General features: G+C 43.4%; 1 protein-coding gene across 1 annotated transcript in view; it reads right to left on the minus strand.

The window, feature by feature from the left end:
* Nucleotides 1-4089: 4089 nt before the first annotated feature.
* The window catches only part of Galc (galactosylceramidase), a 56491-nt gene continuing 39902 nt past the window's right edge, over nt 4090-20678 (minus strand). Inside the window, exons 11-17 of the mRNA XM_032908240.1 lie at nt 19802-19891; nt 16899-16985; nt 14851-15001; nt 13439-13616; nt 10497-10660; nt 9198-9274; nt 4090-5845 (exon numbers count right to left, since the gene is read on the minus strand). Coding sequence (XP_032764131.1) covers nt 5699-5845; nt 9198-9274; nt 10497-10660; nt 13439-13616; nt 14851-15001; nt 16899-16985; nt 19802-19891 — 894 coding nt within the window. The 3' untranslated portion in view covers nt 4090-5698. The remainder of the gene's footprint in view (nt 5846-9197; nt 9275-10496; nt 10661-13438; nt 13617-14850; nt 15002-16898; nt 16986-19801; nt 19892-20678) is intronic.

Raw genomic sequence — 20678 nt, forward strand, 5'->3', positions numbered from 1 at the left:
AAAGCTACATTGATGATTTGTTGCTTTGTAACCATAAGACCTTCATGAAAATGCTACCATAGAGAAGCTTGTGTTTGGGTTGACCTAAATCTGTGTTCCTGGGCTGGAGTCAATCGTGTTTTGCTCCAGAATAAGCTATTACTCCCTTTGAAGTTTGATCTGCACATATGCACTGTCAGCGTTACACTTGCTCTAACACATTTCAGAGATTTTAGATGTTTGGCTCTTTGTCATTCTTATGTCCACTCCAGAAAGCAGTTTTCCTAGTTGCCAGCTCCTGCATGCATCTTAGCAAACTTGCAGACCTACAGGGATACATTAAACCAGCTTCAATGAGAGCCAAGCATCAGCCTATGAGAAAAGCGTCTACCAAACCTACCTTCTGCTATTTCCGTGCAGACTTCTGCAGCCAAGGAAATAGCTGGTCTCTACTAATGCTTTCCTTGCATTTTTTAAAATCAGGACAGGGTGGAGATGAAGCAGTGCTCACTGTGCAGTGGAGGGTGGGTGTCCTTTAATTCACGCTTGGCCTCCTGGGAGTTAGGATTGCAGGCAAACTGCTAGCCCCAGTGGATTCTTGAAGTCCATTAGAGTTCTTTTAGTTCTTAGTACTTCATCTCACTTGGCTCGTTATCATCCTTTGTGTTATAGTTTTGTTTTTTTTTTTTTATTTAATTTGATTTGTTTTTCTGGTGTAGTTTCTGTCTTCTGTCCTTCCTCTAGACCCTGACAGAAAGAACTTATAAATTCTTTTTTTCAATTGTATATTTTATTTATTTACATTTCAAATGTTATCCCCTTTCCCCTCCACAAACCCCCTATCTCGTCCTCCCTCCCTCCTCCCCGCTTCAGTGAGGGTGCTCCCCCATCCAACCACCTACTCCCTCCCACCTGCCCACCCTGGCATTCCCCTACACTGGGGGAATCAAGCCTTCCCAGAACCAAGGGCTTCTCCTCCCACTGATGTCCAACAAAGCCATCCTATGCTACATATGCAGTTGGAGCCATGAGTCCCACCATGTGTACTCTTTGGTTGGTGGTTTAGTCCCTGGAAGCACAGTGGGGAGGTCTGGTTGGTTGATATTGTTGTTCTTCCTATGTGTTGCAAAACCTTCAGCTCCTTCAGTCCTTTCTCTAACTCTTCCATTGGGGACCCCGTGCTCAGTCCAATGGTTGGCTGCAAGCATCCACCTCTGTATTTGTCACACTCTTGCAGAGCTTCTCAGGAGACAGCTATATCAGGCTCCTGTCAGCAAGCACTTCTTGGCATCCGCAATAAGGCCTGGGTTTGGTGTCTGTATTTGAGTTGGATCCCCAGGTGGGGCAGTCTCTGGATGGCCTTTCCTTCAGTCTCTGCTCCACATTTTGTCCCTCTATTTCTTCCCTTGAGTGTTTTGTTTCCCCTTCTAAGAAGAATTGAAGCATCCATGCTTTGGTCTTCCTTCTTCTTGACCTTCATATGGTCTGTGAATTGTATCTTGAGTATTCCCACCTTTTGGGCTAATATTCACTCATCAGTGAGTACATACCATGTGTGTTCTTTTGTGATTGGGTTACCTCACTTAGATTGATATTTTCTAATTCCATCCATTTGCCTAAGAATTTCATGAAGTCATTGTTTTTAATAGCTGAGTAGTATTCCATTGTGTAGATGTACCACATTTTCTGTATCCATTCCTCTATTGAAGGACATCTGGGTTCCCTCCAACTTCTGGCTATTATAAAATAAGGCTGCTGTGAACATAGTAGAGCATGTGTCCTTGTTATATGTTGGAGCATCTTTTGGGTATATGTCCAGGAGTGGTAGAGCTGGGTCCTCAGGTAGTACTATGTCCAATTTTCTGCAAAACTGCCAGCTGAATCCCAGAGTGGCTGTATCAGCAATCTACACATCCTTACCAGCATTTGCTGTCACCCGAACTTGTGATCTTAGCCATTCTGACTACTATGAGATGGAGTCTCATGGTTATTTTGATTTGTATTTCCCTGATGACTAAGGATGTTGGACATTTCTTAGGTCTATCTCAGCCATTTGATATTCCTCAGTTGAGAATTCTTTGTTAAGCTTTGTACCCCAGTTTTAATAGGGTTATTTGGAGTCTAACTTCTTGAGTTCTTTGTATAGATTGGATATTAGCCCTCTTTTAGATGTACGATTGGTAAAGATCTTTTACAAATCTGTTGGTTGCCATTTTGTTCTATTGACAGTGTCCTTTGCCTTACAGAAGCTTTGCAATTTTATGAGGTCCCATTTGTCAATTGTTGATCTTAGAGTATAAGTCATTTGTGTTCTGTTCAGAAAAGTTTCTCCTGTACCAGGTGTTTGAGGCTCTTCCCCACTTTCTCTTCTAGAAGTTTCAGTGTATTTGGCTTTATGTGGAGGTCCTTGATCCACTTGGACTTGAGCTTTGTACAAGAAGAATGGGCCAATTTGCATTCTTCCACATGCTGACGGCCAGATGAACCAGTACCACTTGTTGAAAATGTTGTCTTTTCTCTACTGGATGGTTTTAGCTCCTTTGTCAAACATCAAGTGACCATAGATGTGTGGGTTCATTTCTGGTTCTTCAATTCTATTCCATTGATCTACTTGCCTGTCTCTGTACCAATATCATACAGTTTTTATAATGATTGCTTTGCAATACAGCTTGAGGTTAGGGATGGTGACTCCCCCAGAAGTTCTTTTATGGTTCAGGATAGTTTTAGCCATCCTGGGTTTCTTGTTATTACAAAACAACTTGCAAATTGCTCTTTCTAACTCTATGAAGAATTGAGGTGGAATTTTGATGGGAATTGCATTGAATCTACAGATTGCTTTTGGCAGGATGGCCCTTTTAACAATATTAATCCTACCAATCCATGAGCATGGGAGATCTTTCCATCTTCTGAGATCTTCTTCAGTTTCTTTCTTAAGAGACTTAAAGTTCTTGTCATACAGATCTTTCACTTGCTTGGTCAGAGTCACACCAAAGTATTTTATTTTATTTGTGACTGTTGTGAAGGGTGGCATTTCCCCAATTTCTTTCTCAGCCTGTTTATCCTTTGAGTAGAAGAAGGCTACTGATTTAAGTTAATTTTATATCCAGACACTTTGCTGAAGTTGTTTATCAGCTGTTGGAGTTCTCTGGTGGAATTTTGAGGCTCACCTAAGTATACTATCATCTGCAAACAGTGATATTTTGATTTCTTCTTTTCTAATTTGTATCCCACTTTTTACCTCCCTTTGTTGTCTAGAACTTATGAGTTCTAAGATTTAAGAATCTTACAAAATATTAGAGGGGAAAAAAAAGAAAGAGAGACTATTTCCCAGTCAATTTTAGAAAGGATCACTCTGCAGCTGAAACCAGACAAAGATATAAATAAAACTAGGGCAATATTGCCCATGGTCATAGATGCAAAAACCCTTATTCTGCCAATGTAGCAGCAGGGTAGGAAACCCCATTTGGCATGACATATCTAAGGATGCAGAGATATTTAATATCTGGACATTAGATAATACAATATACAACATAAACATATAAAATAGTAAAATATATAAACAGATAAAAGAAAAACCAGACAACTGCCTCATCGAAACAGAGCACTTAACAAGTCTAATTCCTACTTATATTTTAAAAATCTCAGAAAACCGAAAACAGGAAACTTTTCCTAGATAAAGGGATGTAAAGATAGTAAAGAGTGAAGAGAGAAGAGGAAAAAGAAGCCATTTAGGATATTACACAAATAGGAAAGATATTCTCCCTAAGACTGGGAACAAAGTGAGGACATATGCCCTTAACACTTCCCAAGGATGGACCTCAAAGTTCCAGCCAACACAAAGGCAGAAGCCTCTGACGCAAAGCAGCCATGCAGGGAAGGAAGCACAAACATCTGTAGCCACAGATGACATAACTGTATGTGTAGAAATCTTCATATATTCCAGACACGATGCAGAGCATTGGCAGCTCTAACACTGATGGGAGTGTACATCACAGGACCATTTTAAGGAATGATGGTGGTTTCTTATGAAGGTAAACAAATCTTAACATAAGAGCTAGTAATCTCTCTCCCCCCATTAATCCAGAAGAAATAAATGCAAATTCTCAAAGATTTGTATGTTAGTGCTCTTAATGAGTTTTATTTTTAATCTCATAAAAACAGGAGATGGGAAAACAAAATTGTGGTACATTCATTCAATGTTCCCTTCAAAAATAAGGAGGAGTGTACCTCATTGGCAAAACCTTACACTCTGGACAAATCCTACAGCACTGCACTGACAGAAACATCCATTCAGAAGAGTACATAGCACATCCTCTCACTTTCAAAACAAACATTTTTATTTATAGCAACAGAGATGTCACTGCTGCCTGCAATGAGGAGTGAGGAAGACTGTGTACAGGTGTAACAGAACTTTCTGGAGGGATGGAAATCGTCAATAGCTTCACTGGAGTGTGGGTTACCAGGGAATGTTTACATTTACCAAACTATACACTTAAAATGGAAACATTCAAATGTATAAATTGTACCTGTTATGCTACTTTTCAAAAATATTCTAAGATCTAAACAGTAAATCATCTAGCCTTGGTTTCAAGTTTTCAAAAGTAATACAGACCTCACAGTTCTTCTACCCATGTTAGAGCAGCACAAATTCCCACGGAGTAGAGTTAATTCAGTGAGTAATTTTTCCTTACAAGAAATTCCAGAATTCACTTTACCCACATGGAAAATTCATTGGTGTCTAAGAGTTACATTAATGTTAAATGGATATTATTAGTATAATCATACTAATGAGAAACATGCTTGCCAACATGTAAATATAAACTGGGGATATAACAATTGCATCTATCTAAACACATGAGGAGATGATCCAACTCTGAGCTAGTTAAAGCCCCGGTGGCCCCTCCTGCCTCGCGTAGATAGATGAAGGCATTCGCTGGTGCTCGGCTGTGTCCAGAGCCCCTTGTGAGGACGAACTGCAAAAGGCACAAGAATCGTACAGGGAAGCTGCTAGACTTCCTGCAACACAGGAAATGTTCTCAAAAGGGCTAAAAGTTGGAAGTAAGAGAGTTTTAAAGTACAAACAACCCAATTAATCTGGTTGTGTTTTATTAGTGCAAAAATGGCTTTGATATTAGTTTATTACTTTTCAAATCATCCCATCATCATTTGTGCAATTCCAAAAGTATCATCCTGGAGCAGGGAGGAGACAGTGATAGAGGAGAGAGGGATGGGGTGAGGGAGAGATGGTGAGAGTGGGAGAGAGAACTGCAAGTTCAAGTATTCGTGGAAGTGCTCATTGGTATCTTCTTAAGCATCAGCATTTTCTAAGGAAGCCTTGACTAAGGCATGGTCCGAGCTCACAAAAACACCCCTGTGGTCCCAGCCATCTGCATGAGCATTTACAAACAACATAGGGTGAGCTACCTCGGTATCAGTGCCAAGGCTACAAGGCCAGAACCACTCAAAGCACTCCTGAAAGATGGGACTGACCAACAGTGGGCCGTAAGGGCCGCCACAGACAGTGCCAAAGACTATCTGCATCCCCTGTGTAATTAGCTCTAAATAAATCTTTCACGGGATCCAGCAAAAGTGCACCATTTCCCCTATTTACTCCTCATTGTGAGCCTCAAAGGATATACAGATCCATCAAAATGAGAACCAGCTCTGAACCAAAATCAAAAACAGAAAATCCAAATCATGTCTTGACGGCCTGTGAGTACTAGCGAGCAGCTTCCACATGAAAGTTGTCAAACTGCGCAAACTCGAAGGTGTGCGTTCCGATCGCAGCCCAGCCATGCCCTGGGTATTTCACGGGGACATTTTCCCACAGGATCTTGCCGTTCAACATACCAGAGGCGAGATAACCCTGAAAGAGAAAGAAATATGTTCCTTGAAATGGAAAAGAGGCTCTGAAGCATATTTAAAAATATACTTCAAGCAACTTCAAGAACAAACATCTCATCTCCCTGATCCAAGGCCTAGAACTGTAAAATACAATTTTATATGTTTCAGCAAAAGCCCGAAATAGACCAATTTTTTTTCTGAAAGAATTAGTAAGAAGTACCTACTTAAACAGTTCCCCAAATACATTAGATCTTGATATTTCCTGATGTTTCACCCAAAATCAAAACAAAATATAAGCCCATAATATTTTCTAGTATTATGAAGCTTCAGAGAAAAATTCATTAAAATAACTCCATAGTTGCACACACTGGTACTTTGGCTAAGTGGAGAGATTCCTCCAGAGTTTTCTGGAGCCCAAATGCCTTCTGCAAAAGGCCATGTACTTAAGGTCTAATTAAGGGCTATGCACTGAGCTAGAAGAGGAATTAGCCTTTACTTCACTCTTTTTGTCCCCATGAGGAGCGCGTCACTACAAAGCCATATGGAATGCTTTCCCTTACGTCAGAAGAGCAGTAGCCATGGGTTAAACAGAACAATGGGGTAAAGTGGAAGGAAGAGGGAAATCCACATGAGGTGGGATTTGCTGGTAACAATGAAATCAAGTGTTCCCTTCTCAGAAGGTGGCCAGTCCATCCCCCTCACTGCTGGGCGCACAGTAAGTTGTAAAACTCTACCTCCACACTGTAGTACACTATGAGCACACACGCAAAACACACCAAGTGTACAGCCAGCCGTGTGGAACAGCTACTTTCAAAGGACAAAGAGCTGGAGAGTCAAACCATCAGGCCGAATCCACCACAAATCTGTCTGTCTCAAAATGACAGTGCACTGCTCTTTAATTTTATGGATGGAGACACTGAGGCTTGGGCTGACTAAAATTCCATGTCAAAGCTGTTCCAGAGGAGCCAGGAATTGAGTCCAAGTCACCCAATGTGAGGCCAATGCCTCTGACTACACACCTCCCAGTTATCTCCATCTCAAAGCACTTCCTGGACATCCTCTGCTACTTCTAGAGCAGTAACTGTTAGCACTGGGTCAATGGATGGATGGACAGACAGACAGACAGACAGGCAGGCAGGCAGAAGGATACACATACACACACAAACACACACACACACAAGCACAAAGCACACACACACACTATATTGAACATAGTTTGTCTCAGGGGGCCATGGTACCTCCTGGACTCACTGCCCAGGCTCCAGTCATCCTGGAGTCCCAGATGCCCCTTTCACAAGGCTAGACCAACAACCTTTTATACCCAGCTTGCTCTCTGCCTCATTTACATCTAACCTCAAGCATCACTCGCTTGACACAGTCGTCTCTAACTTCCACAGTTAGAAAGTCAGAGCGGGGGGCTATTTTATCACACTACCCCAAACTTCTTCATAATTCACGTGTGTTCTCACGTCCAACTTACTGACTTAGAACAAAGCTCAAGCAAACAGCGGCCTCACAGCCAACCCGTTTCTGCAGTACACCGTCACAGGAATCAGGCACACTCATCTTTCAGCTCCTGTCTCCCATGGCTTGCTCACTAACGGCTCAGTTGAAGAAGTGCAGCACAGACCACATGGAGCACAAAGCCCAGCTATCTCCTGGCCAGCTTCTTCAAGTAAAATGCTTGCCCAGCCCCAGTATGACTTCCTCATACAGCATGTACCTCAAGAGTGTCAGAGGTTAACCGATTTGTCCAAGGTCTCAAACCGTTAGTGGCAGAATTGGACCTAGGAACAGAACTTACAGTGTTCTCCCTTACCTACCTGGCACCATTATCAGGACCAAGAAAGTTTGGCTAGACAAGTCTTAGGATCCAGGAGAGATCCCACCACTACTATCATTCCATTTAACATACATACTATTAAGCCAACTCTTAATGACTTAACGCCCAGAGCCACAGACTAATGCATCTTTCAGCCACCATCAGAGAAGCCTCCTTTTGTAGTAGACGGTGATTAACAGAGACCCAAATTGGTGTAGGTGCAGAGAGTGAGAGGCTTCTAAATGTTCTACCCTAATAGGACGCCCATAGCACTCATCCCATCTTCCCAAGGCTCAGGGATCACTGGTGGACGGGGAGACAGAGGGATTATAAGAGCCAGAGACTGTGGGTGACTATAAGGAAAACTGTTCCCTGACGTAGCAGGGAGTGTACATACGAAATCACGGCAACTGTTACACCACACATGAGACCTGTACAAGCTAAAGCCGGACAAAATCCACACAAGCCCAGAAGAGATGGCTGTGAAGTCCCACCCTGGCTGAGAAGCCACTGGCCACTGACAGCAGCAGTGAGGGAGAAACTGTTTCCATTAAGAGGGTTGGATGGACGGAACATGCTTGGATGGAGAACCACATACCCCAGAGGATATGGGCAACATAAACTGGACTTGAGGGGTTTTAAAAAAGAGGACACAGTTATGTGGGTAGGGATGAGAGATAGATCTGGTAGGAAATGGGGGGTGGTGTGAATATAATAAAAATACTTTATATAAAATCCTCAAAAATAATTTAAAAAGTAAAATGCAAGTCTTCTTCTAAATACCCACCTTCACCAACAATACCACATAGGCAGTCAGGAGCTATGTCTGGGATCATTCTATCAAAGAACAGTCAGATCAAATTATAGGCAGTAAGAATAGTATGGTCAAAAAAACTACCTCACATCCCAACTAGATCTTCAATTCTTATATAAACACCTTAAAAATGAGAATTCTCATTTTTAGTGGTTGGATGGGAACAGAGAACAAACTTAAAACTTCTTTGAATCTCAATTTCAGTTTCTGCTTCCAACCTAAACAAAAGCAGGGAAGAACTGCTTCAGGAGAGCCACGCGTCGCAGACGCTTTCTCTGTACAGCATCCTTGGGAACGCTGTCTGTCTCTACCGTGACCAAGCGAGGCTGCTGATGAGGATGGTAGAGCCCCTTTAGCCCGTGCCTTCTCTAGTGTCCTCCTCTGATAATAAAACTGTAGAAAACTGTGCTTATACCAAACTACCAGAAATAAGCCTGTGATTCTGCATAGTCCTCTAAATTCTATTTCTACTCTCCGCTCAAGCACAGTGCGAACCACAACTCACTTGTTGACTTGACTAATGACTCTTGAATTCACAGGGCAACGACAAAGCTGAAGAAAGAAAACGCTGGGTCCCCATGAGCCACCGACATGCACCTTCACGCTGTGGGTGGCTGTTTGATGATTCCACAGCAGACTTGCTCTTCGTCACTTGTCACATCCCCCCATTTGTTTTATAACAGGAAATTCTAGAACGTTACACATTTATCTCCATTCTGTCCCATCAGCAATACCCACCTTAACGCCTAAGGTGAGTGTATACCATCGCTTCGCTGTAACGTCAGCATGTCCTGAAGCATATGTTATCCACCCACCTGTAACACAAAACGAGTATCTCAACAGGCTTGCTTTTAGGCCCTAAGTCCTAGGATCATGCAACCCAGGGCACCTGAATGTAGTTAAATCTACCTCAGTGGGACACTGTTCCTTCATTTCCAGATCTATGCCTGATTTAAAAGGAAAATACCTCATTCAGCTGCACACGACACAACATGTATTAAGGTTCTATTCTACACCACAGAGCACACATACACTCACAGCAGAGTGAATGAGATATACCTTAAAACTAACCATAGTCTAATAGATTACCATCTAATGGGGAACATCTGGTTGGAGCAGCCTAAGACTGCAAAAGGCTGCGAGCGAGTGGATCTGCTCACAGGAACTGCAGTGACTTACAATAGAAGAGAATAAGCTAATCTTGCACGTATGACATTTGAATGCTGGAAGAAGCCCAGGACCAGACATCAAGCAGGTGATTTAATTCTGCAACAGTGGGAACTGAAGATGCAGACTGAAATTCCTAGTTCCGGTTCCACCACTAACTAGTTTTAGGGATTCAGGGAACGTCAATCCATGTCTCTGGCTCTGCTCTGAATCAAAACCTCAGTGAGGTTCAGCCCGATGGGCAGTGCTCTTACCACCAGCTACCTCTACTTACAGAGCTGGGGCAAAGAGCAGAAAACTACAGAACAGATTGGTTTTGGTTTTCTTTGATTTTCTTTTCTTTCTTTTTTTTCTAATGCAGGAGTAAGTCGAGAGACTGAGAATCAAGAAGTTACCACCACAGGGGCTTGTGCCACGACAGCCGTGTGAGGTAGGTGTGATTCAGTGTCAACCCTGCCCCGGAAGCTGTTCCACACAGGCCAGTGCTACTGAGACGTGCCCGCCAGGGAAGGCAAACTCTTTCCATGTAGATTAGGGAAGAGGAGCTCTCCATGTTAAGAGGCTCCACTTGTTTTGATTTCTGTGAACACCAACATTTTAGTCTCGAGTGTCTCCTCAGTGTTCTTCTCCTGTCACTCCTTCACCGGGTTCCTCACAAACCTTCCCCTCACGGCACTGCATGTCCCAGTGCCCTAAAGGCCTTTCGACTGCTATTTTCTCACTTACCAAGCTGCCCTTTCCTCACAAATCAAATAGCTAGGACTCTGTACCGCTTACTACTTGCCAGCACATGCTGAAATTCATCCCAGTAGACGCAGACACGTAGACAGGCTAAAAGTAAGTAATGACCCATGAAAGTATGTCATTTACCCAGGTCGGCTGTAACTCTGTAAGAGCCATTTGCAAAAATCCAGAAGAAAACTCCTGTAGCAGTTCTAATCAAGATACCACCTTTATTCACTCTTCCAGCAATGAACACACCGCCAGTCCGAGGGGTCTCTATGTAAACATCACACTGCACAGTCATGTTGCTCCTGCAGAAACAAAGAGTCCATTACATGACCCTCTTCAGCTACACCCTAATCCAGCTCCAGCACGATGCTTCACAGCCAACGCCTGCAATCTTCAGCTGAGAGTGACTTGCCACATCTTAAGTTGGTAGCAAGGATGGGCCTCAAGAATGCTCACTGAGGGCTGTCTTAAGTTTTACGTGCTTATATTAATCAACTTCATTGATTCTTTTAGCGGGTTACTGGACAATATTTATGAGCTTTAAGCACTGTAACAGCATGTTTCTTGTCTAGAGACATTGAAACACTTTGTCATTCCACAAGGATGACATTAAAAGGAGACACTTCTATGCTGCACATGGGTGGTTTACAATGACTGAACAGAAAACTTTACTTGCATTCCCGTCAGCAGGGCAGCATGCAGCCCATGAAGAGTTGCCTACAGAACTTAAGCTACTACCATTGATACCTCTCAAGATTTAAAAATGCCCGAATAAAGAGCTAACTAAATCCTGACTCTAACACGATGGCCACTTTGAGGGCTGGAGGTGGACTCAGCAGTTAAGAGCACTGACTGATGACCCTGGCTTGATTCCCAGCACTCACAAAGAGGCTTACAACCGTCTAAAAGTCCAGTTTCGGGAGACCTGATGCTCTGTATGGACTCTGCCAGGTCTGCACACACATGGCACGCAGACACAGGCTTGTTGGACAACTCCGCCTGAGAGTACCGTCGCCCAGTGTCTAATTCAGTCAGCCTGAGGTGGGCCCTTGAATATCTCTATCTAAACTTCCCAGATGATATGCGGATGGCGGCCCACAAATGTTGTCTTGAGAAGCATTTTACACTGCACAGGCTGCCTGCCTGATAGCCTTACAGATGCAGTAAAGGTTCACTGTCCACAGGAACATATCAAGGATGAGGAGAGACTGTGGCGAGCAGCACCAGAGCCTTTACAACGAGCTCTCCTCCAGGAGCTTCCCTTTTAAAGATGTTACCGCGTATAGCACGTTCCTTCTGAGACAATACTGTCACGCTAAACTATCATCCCTGTAAGCAACCCACTTCACGCTCAGGACCTAACTGCAAATAGGATAGGAGAGGAATGTGCAAACTGTCAAGTAACAAACCCTACCCCTTATCTAAAGTAAGACTGGGGGCACCAAGACATCTGCTTTGGACACGAGGTAGGGGGTAACGGGTCCTCACTTGCCCTTTACAGTTCTCAACGTTGGCAAGTGAATTCTGCACAGCTGAACCTTATCACATAGAGACAGGGGGAGAAATGGAGAGAGGGAAGGAGGGGGAGAGAGGGAAGGAGGGAGGGAGGGAGGGAGAGGGAGCCTGGCCAACTAAAGCAAGGCTTCTGGCATAGACCACCGAACCAGAGAGGACAGGTCACGGTTCTGCCACTTATTTCAAAACCTCACTTTCTCAACCTCCAAGTTGAGCATGATGCATCCACCATCATGGCTGTGAAAGTTTTACGCGTGCCCCTGACTACTCTCACCAGCCCACAGTAGCAGGCATGGTATCGGTATGGCTCTCTGAACAAACCTTGCTGCTTCCAATAGAGGATAAAACATTGGAAAATCAAACAGGATAAAACTAAAACACCAAATCACATGGAAATTAGGCAAAAAGGTGTGGGGCTGCCTTAGCGCAGAGGAGCTTCTAGGCTCCTCGACAGAAGAGCAGGGTGGAAATGCCCTACAGTGGGCGAGGGACCTTGTAGAGCCCACCTCCAGCAGGAAGACCGGGCATCAAGTGTGTGTGTTGCCACCCCACAGTAAAAGAACACTGACCCAGAATTGTCCTTGTCTGAAAGAACTGTGGGGACAAAACTGGAGAAGAGACGTGGGGAAGGAGGTCCAGTGACAGCCCCAATTGTGATCCAGCTCAGGGGAGGCTGCAAGGCCTGACACCATTACTGATGCTATGGGTGCTTACAGACAGAAGCTTGGCATGGCTGTCCTCCAACAGGCCCAACAAGCAGCTGACTGAGACAGAAGCAGATACTTAAACCCAACCAATGGACAGAATCCAGGGACCCCGTGGCTGAAGTAGGGAAAGGCTGGGAGAGGGCGATCCCATGGAAGACCAGCAGGCTCAACTAATCCAGACCCCTGAGATCTCTCAGACACTGAGCCACCAATGAGGCAGCATACAAGATCTGGTCCAAGGTCCCCAACACATACACAGCAGAGGACTCCCTGGTCTGGGCTCAGTGGGAGACTATGTGCCTAACCCTGGAGAGACTTGCGGTCCCAGGGAATGGGCAGTCCATCCTCTTGGAGACAGGGGTGGGGGCGGAGGAGAGGATGAATGAGATGAGGAACTGTGGGAGGGATGACAGGGAGGAAGTAACAACTGGACTGTAAAAAATAAAAGTAATAAAAGAAATTCTTTAAAGTACATCTGGTCTACTTTTTAAGTAGCTTCCTGCACTAGGTAAGGCAGTGCAATTCTACTGTTTGTCCAGCAGGTGGCAATACCAGCTCAACAAATCAAGTCTGGTAAAACTAATCACAAGGTCTGCAATAAGTATTAAACTATAATCAGGTCCAGAAATCCTCAATTTTCCCATTAAAGTTAAATTTCTATGACTGCAGTTATTTCCAAACTGGAATGATCTGAAGGAAGGACATGGAAGCTAATTTGCTTATCTGAGGTCACATAATTCTGACCCACCGCCTATTACGTTCTCCACCCAGATAGGTCTATTGGAACCTCTTCACTCAGAATGTACCCAAAGGCACAAGCGTATGCACTGAGGGCAACCGAGGGCAGCTCTCACACACCAGTGGTGATCGCCTATGACACTGATCGTGCTGGAGGCATCCGCGGCCCAGGTAATAGGTCGTTGGTTGAGAACTTGGCGCAGTGTGAAGCGATGCTCAAGGTCTTCGTTATTCATGTAGTACTCGAACACGCCGGTCTGATCAGCAAAATTCGGAGCTTCGCTAAATAATGGGTACTCTGTTCAGAACACAAAAATTCCTCCACTTAGTATCTCGGCGGGTAATTATCAATCTCCTACCTGATCTGATATCTGTGATACACTGCGAAACACTTGAATAATTTTTAAAACATAATACTTAGAAACAAAGTGTAGGGGTGTGTGTGTGTGTGCGTGTGTTTGTGTGTGTGTGTGTGTGTGTGTGTGTGTGTGTGTGTGATACCTGGAAATAATCCAAATAACTGACCAAATGCCTGAAGCAGAGCCAAAGGCCTTTCTAAGCCAATCAGCTGAAAGATCACGTCCTGCCGTGGGACTGTGAGACCCCGTAGTGAGTGGCAATGTCTCCCTGTGGGGGGAACAGGAGGTGCTGGCCCCTGAAGTTGGGTACAGGTACATCACTCTGGCAATGCTAATCCTCTCCCTGTTGCTTTCGTACAGTTATCAAATTTGGGAACCGATTACAGAGCTACCCGACTCACCTTTGAAAGAGTCCTTCAATCCCACCAAACACTTAGGGAGCAAGGCAGTTCTTGCTGGGTCCTCTGAGGCCAGCACAATGAACACGCCTTCGTTTTTCTACGGTTCTCCCCAGTTACCCAGCCACCATGACTTCCAATCACTCTACAGCAGATCCTCCTAAAGATCTGAGGGTTAAACTATAACCTCCCACAAACACACGACAAGGTGGAGCCCCTCACTGTGGCGACCCTGTGTCAGGCACTCACGTCCCTCACACTCAGATAGAGACATGATACGGTTTAACCTTCACATGAAAGGGAGAGACTAGTGGTAGCCAGGACGGTAGTACCTAGTTATACCCTGCAAGTTTCACCCAGAACAACTTAGAATTATAACTTTCATTCTCACAATGACTTCTGCATTTCTTCTGGAACTGAAAAAAAAAGAATTCACATCAAGGAGCTAGAAACACTAGCTCTCTTTTAACCAAACACAACGCTAAAGCAGTGCTTCTCAACCTGGGGGGTCGCAACACTGGGCATCCTGTATATCAGATATTTATAATTCATAACAGCAGTTATGAAGTAGCAATGAAAATGATTTTATGGTTGAGGGTCACCCCAGCACGAGGAACTGTATTAGAGCACTGCAGCATGAGGAAGCTTGAGAGTCACTGCTCTAAGGCCTAGAGGCGGACTTTTGACCTCATGCTATTGTTCATCAGTCTGAGAAGAAACTGCCCTACCTCTACAGAAGGCGGGTGACAGGTCACACCTGGTTAAAACTGCTTACCAACGTTGAAATCGTCCTTATAGCTGGTTGGGAAGGGCTGTGACTTGGGAGGGGGACGGTAGCTGCCTTTGTGACCTGTGTTCAGAGTGGTGAGTGTGAAAATCTCATCCTCCTCCAGTTCCAGTGAGAAACTGCCGCTGCCGTCAAGGAGCTGAAAAAGAGGACAGCCCCAGGTTCAAGGCCAGTGCTCGGTGTAAACAGCCATTCCGGTAGGACTTCCTACACGTGTGAGGAAGACCAGAAAAACACCAAGGCCCTTGACGATTGTAAGGGTATTTTAGGAGCATGCATAAATAATATTTTATAGCAAAAGTTTCATCAGATGGAAGGGACAATGACAAGATGCCTGAAAGTCTCTATCTGTCATTCAACCCTTCCATTCCACTGTAGCTCTTGAATACTTGGGTGCATTGAATTAATGCAACTCAGCAGGCTGCTTGTTTCTTTCAGAGCCTTACGAAAGAAAAGAACCCACAAAGCCCGACAGACAGCTCAGCTGCTAAGCACGAGAAACATCTTACAATTAAGAAATAAAACATTAAAAACCCGTTCATTATATGGTCAGTGTAAATTTCAATTAGTAGGCTAGCTTTGTGTCACAGTTTGGATCCTAGCAACTCAGCCTGTCTAAGTTTTTCATCTCATCCTTGAGGCTAACAATACATGCACCAGGGGAGTGTTCTGAGGATTAAACCAGATGTTTATGGAGGCCTTGCTTAGCTCACCTCAGTGTGTGGCCAGGAGAACCACCCCCTAGAGCATAGGTCCTACAATAAGCATTTGAATCCCTGCGCAACTAGTGTGGGCACTGAGCCTGGGCCACCTTTGAAACTTCAATGAGTTTGATCTTTAAAAGGTTTCACATCAGACCACTGCTTTAAGAGTAAACAGATGCAGAACCATGAATATCTGATCACATTCTGGTTCAGCATTGACTCCAAACTGCACTCCTATTCAGGAGTTCGATTTGATTCCATTATTTCTAGTAAATTGTCATACAAGTAGAGAGTGATCTAATTGGTATTTAACCATTGATATTGACTAATCATAATATTAATCATTAAAAACCCATCAGATTCAGTCGAGTAGATGGTGGAATATATTTGCTGGGGCCACTTTATACTTTGAAATCACCAAGTACCAAGCACCATATGCCTCTGGTCTAAAAGCAAAATAAGGTAAAGCCCCAATCTCAAAGTCACAAAAGTGGTGGGGGAATCTTTAATGAGACCCACACATAGTCCTACATTGGACACAGTGAGTAAGGTTTCAAAGAAACTAACACTTGAGGTGATCTGAAGGAAGCTGAGAAGTTTACTCTGTGAGAAGACAACAGCTACTGAGATCTGCATCTGGAAAAGGAAATGTGTCTTCTACTTCATGAGAGAACAGTCAAGGTCATGTGACAGGTCAGTAGGGGTCATGTGATAGAACAATGAAGGTCATGTGGTAGGCCAATGAGGGTCATGTGACAGGTCAGTGAGCGTCATGTGATAGAACAATGAGGGACATTTGTCAGGTCAGTGGGGTCAGGTGGGGAATGTGTATCTATGGGGAAAGCTGCTGATACATTCCTAACAGGGTTTTAGGCATAGCACTCTTGTAGCACTGTGATGGCTGGCCCTGAGAGTCAGATGCAGTGCTGAGACCTGGGCACTTTCTGAATAAGGAGGCATAATGAAATCCAAACAGAAACAAGCAGCAGGGAGGAGGAGGAACAATAAAGAGTAAGAGAAACCCAGAGAGGGCCAGACTACCTACAGCCAGCTGCTATGGGGACATAGACCGACGCAGAGGAGGACAGTACTGAATGAGGAAGCCAGGCAATAGCAGCACATCTACCAGTGTAAACCAGCATGTAAGGACAGAGCACAGCTACGGACCCAACGGCTTCCCAACACCTTAATCAGAATCCCTATTTAAGGAAAATATGAATACATTTTTATCTGTCCTGTAGCCATAAAATAACTTCATTTTAATTCATTAATCAAATTTGTTCCTTTTTACTGTTGTAACGTCCCAAACATAGAAATCAATTGTAAGACTACCCATAGAGTTTCCAGTTGTTTAAAATGAAGTTTCTCTGGTGTTGTTCCAAGCTTGGTGTACCACACCTGTAGCTCTTGTATTTCTTTCTGGGGAGAAAACACAAAAAAACACTGAGAAATTCATCAATGCCTGATATTAATACCTCAAAAAAGAAAGCAATGCCTGCTGTTTCCAGTTGCTAAAAGACTGCTCTATCGAGTTTAAACTCTTCTGAAAACAGCAAGACATTGTTTAAGCAAATGTTTCACTTCCTGTGACCACCAGACACTTTGTTTTTTTGTTTTGTTTTGTTTTGTTTTGTTTTTGTTTCAACTAAGACATTTCAGAGAAACCTGAGGAAAACTGACACAGCCCTGGGGACACCAACTCGCTTTGTTTTAGAGAACCACATCAGCTAGATCACTGTGACACTCAACAGGGCATGCTCAGAAGCACTCCCGTGACGTCATCGTCCCCCTTCTGAAATGTGCCCTCTGACCTTCCCTGGGTAGGCACAGGAGGAGTCCACTACCACTCCTGTCAAACTACCACCTTCACTGAGCGTGCTCGGGAATGTGCCTGCTTCTAGCATGCTCACCTCCAGGGCTGTGCACAGCGTCCCTGAAGAAACCTGCCATGCCTCCCTTTACAGAGGAGAGCACTGTAGTCCAGAAATCTCTACTCACTCATGTAACTCATTTAAGTAACCCATTGCATGAACACCAGAGAACACTGGCGAAGATTAAGAACCAGTCTTAGGGCCTTGGATTCAAAACAATTTTCCTATGTAAAAACCTTGTTAAACATTTAACTATTTACTTTAAAATGTCTTTATTATTATAAAATCTTAATCTGTTTTTTCTGCCTTCATGTATGTTACTATCATCATATAAAATTCACCTTGTTCAAAGGTTCTAATATTTTTTTCAATGAATATTTAATAACTCAAAACTGCTAAGTGAATAATGATCTGATAGGCTGACAGATAATAACCCAGGACAGAAGCCCTTGCATAAATAAGTAATAATGTTCTAAAAGATCTTAAAATGCTTTTCATATTTAATAATTATCATGAATTATGATTATTACACACAGAAAGAGAGAGAGAGAGAGAGAGAGAGAGAGAGAGAGAGAGAGAGACGCTTCCAAAAGATTTTGAAAGGAGATAAATCTCCATGTTCACAGAAGAATGGCATGAAAGTAACAGATCCACGTGATTTTTAACAACTTGGGGAAAAGATGTCAAGTGGCATCTTCAGACTTCTGAGCAACAGCTTGCCCGTGTAGTTAGGTGGTCTTAGCAGTTGAAGGATCTCTGGATGTCTTTGCCACTTGCTTTAGATAAATGGGAGGGAAGGCACTTGGTCCTGAGCAGAGGAGGATGCTAAAGGGGTGAGGCAGGGTGTGTGGCAAAGCTTAAAGGCGAAGGGGAGGGGGATGGGATGTGGGGGTTGCAGAGGGGAGACTGGGAAGGAAGACATTTGCCACGTAAATAAGTAATCGATAAGAAAAAGCGGATAACATGAACTTGCAACTTTAAAAAATAGTTTTTGGCTTGATTTCGGAGACAACTGTTTGATTGCAAAAATTTTATATCAGTGCCTCTTTCTGAAGCCTCCCAGCTTAATGAAGTCAGATGTTTAATCAAATACAGAATACAACTATTCCACCTTGTGCTTTGTGAGCAAATTTAAATTTCCCTTTGCTAGATGTTAGAATAACAACATTGCTTTCTGATTATAATGATTAGATGTTTTGGCTAATTTTCTTATAAATAAATTGTGTTCTCTTAACAATTTTATGCATGTATATAATGCATTCTTGTTGGTTATCATTCCCCCCTCCCGTGCCTCTCTTATCCCCCTCCCAGCCCTGCTGGTCCTCTAATAACACTCTGGCATAAACAAACAAACAAACAAACAACTAGTCCTTATGACATTATTAGTAAGAAAGCACATAGGCTTCTTCCAAATAAAATCCAGTAAGAGGCCTTTAAAATGGTGACTTTTGGGTATTTTGTTTGATTTGACTTTATTTTGTTTTGTTTGTTTCTCGGTATAGAATACTCTAAGTTTTAGCGCTTGAAGACTCCTCAGGAGGCGGTGGTGGTGCACGCCTTCAATCCCAGCACTCAGAGGCAGAGACAGGCAATCTATGATTTAGAGGCAAGCCCCAGACTACAGAGTGAGTTCCGGGACAGCCAGGGCCCACAGAGAACCCCATTTTGAAAAAAACAAAAAGGAAAAAGAAAATTCCTAAGACCATGCAGCTGGTGCTCACCCCACCCAGGGCAATCACACCCCAGGCAGGCAGCTTTGTGAGGTGTTGGCTTTTTTGCCCCATTTCATTACGGAGCTCAGAAGACGCTTGGTGGAGGCTTTGCCTCGCATACAAGGAAGTCCGGGGTTCTCGCCCCACATTCCCTACGGCAGATGTGCCCGCAATGCCTGCAATCCCAGCATTCCTTAAGTAAAGGCAGGTACGCAGAAGTTCCTGGACAACCACCACTGTTAAACGAGGCTACCTAGATTTCATGAGACTGTGTCTTTAAAAAAAAGTCAAGAGATGAAGGCACCAGGGCAGGTGACCATTCATACACAAATTCTTAGCAATTTCTATAATAAATGACGCATAAAAATTGATAGCCTGCAATGGAACACAAAATTTTCATAAACTTTTAAAAATGTGTTTTATTTATAAGTCGTGTTTCTGTAAGCTCACACGTGTGACCTTTCGAGGCCAGAAGCAGGCACCAGGTCGTCCGTAGCTACAGTTATATGTAGCCATAGCTACCTGACAAGGGTGCAGGAAACCAGTTCCACTTTCGGGGGGGAAAACAGCAAGCACTCCTAACCACTGAGCCATCTCTCCAACCCGGAGATAAATTTTGAAATCAAAATAAAAGTTAAATGCATGTACTTACCAAAGACCCCTTTAGAATGAAGGTGGCCAGCTGACGTGAGACATTATAATATGGTAGATATGGCCGTATACACATAGAATGTTGACGACTCTGGGGAAAAAGTCAGGTAAGTTACCCAAGCTATTTTGTGGGGAAAACATAAATAATCAGTGCCTGAAATGCAGCAGGAATGGCAAACATTTATAACAAATATGAACTTATTTCAGTTTATTAAAATAAACTGCTAACGTAACTCTAATTAATGTACACTGTGTGGGCCTGGACAAAGCTCAGAGTGAGAACATGACCGCAATGGTAACTTAAATATAGAGACCAGATCCAAAGAGCCATACTGTAAATAAAATAAATGTAACGTGATATAAATAGATACTCTTCTCTTCTGTTCTCATGGACTTTTTAAAAAAAATTATATATAAAATAATGATTTCACAGCATTCTGTTATCCTTCTGTTGGGGCTGTGGCAGGTACAATAAAATGGGAAAATATAAAAAGTGACAGAAGAGCAGCGTTCCTTCTGTGCCCCGGGGGTCCAGTCAGTTTAATCTGAAGTGGTCCTGAAGCAGGAAGGTATGTGTGGTAAACTCTGAAGCCATTGCTGAGATACAACCCTCTAAAGGGTTGCGGAAAGATCATTACAGGAACAGAAAAGCCTCAGAAAACACTCAGTCAACGTCAAAGAAAACGGCAAAGGAGGAATACCAAAGAGAAACAAAACCATGACCTGTGGAAAACAAAGACCACAAGGCAAAAATAAACCAAACCATAGAAAACTAATGCCATTCAACAGACAAGGCTAAGAAAAGCAAGATCAATCTACATGCTATTGAAAGGGGACATGCATCACATTAAAAGAAAAAAAAAAAGCAATAACAAATA

This window comes from Rattus rattus, chromosome 7 (assembly GCF_011064425.1).
Source record: "Rattus rattus isolate New Zealand chromosome 7, Rrattus_CSIRO_v1, whole genome shotgun sequence".
In the NCBI taxonomy this organism is placed as follows: domain Eukaryota; kingdom Metazoa; phylum Chordata; class Mammalia; order Rodentia; family Muridae; genus Rattus; species Rattus rattus.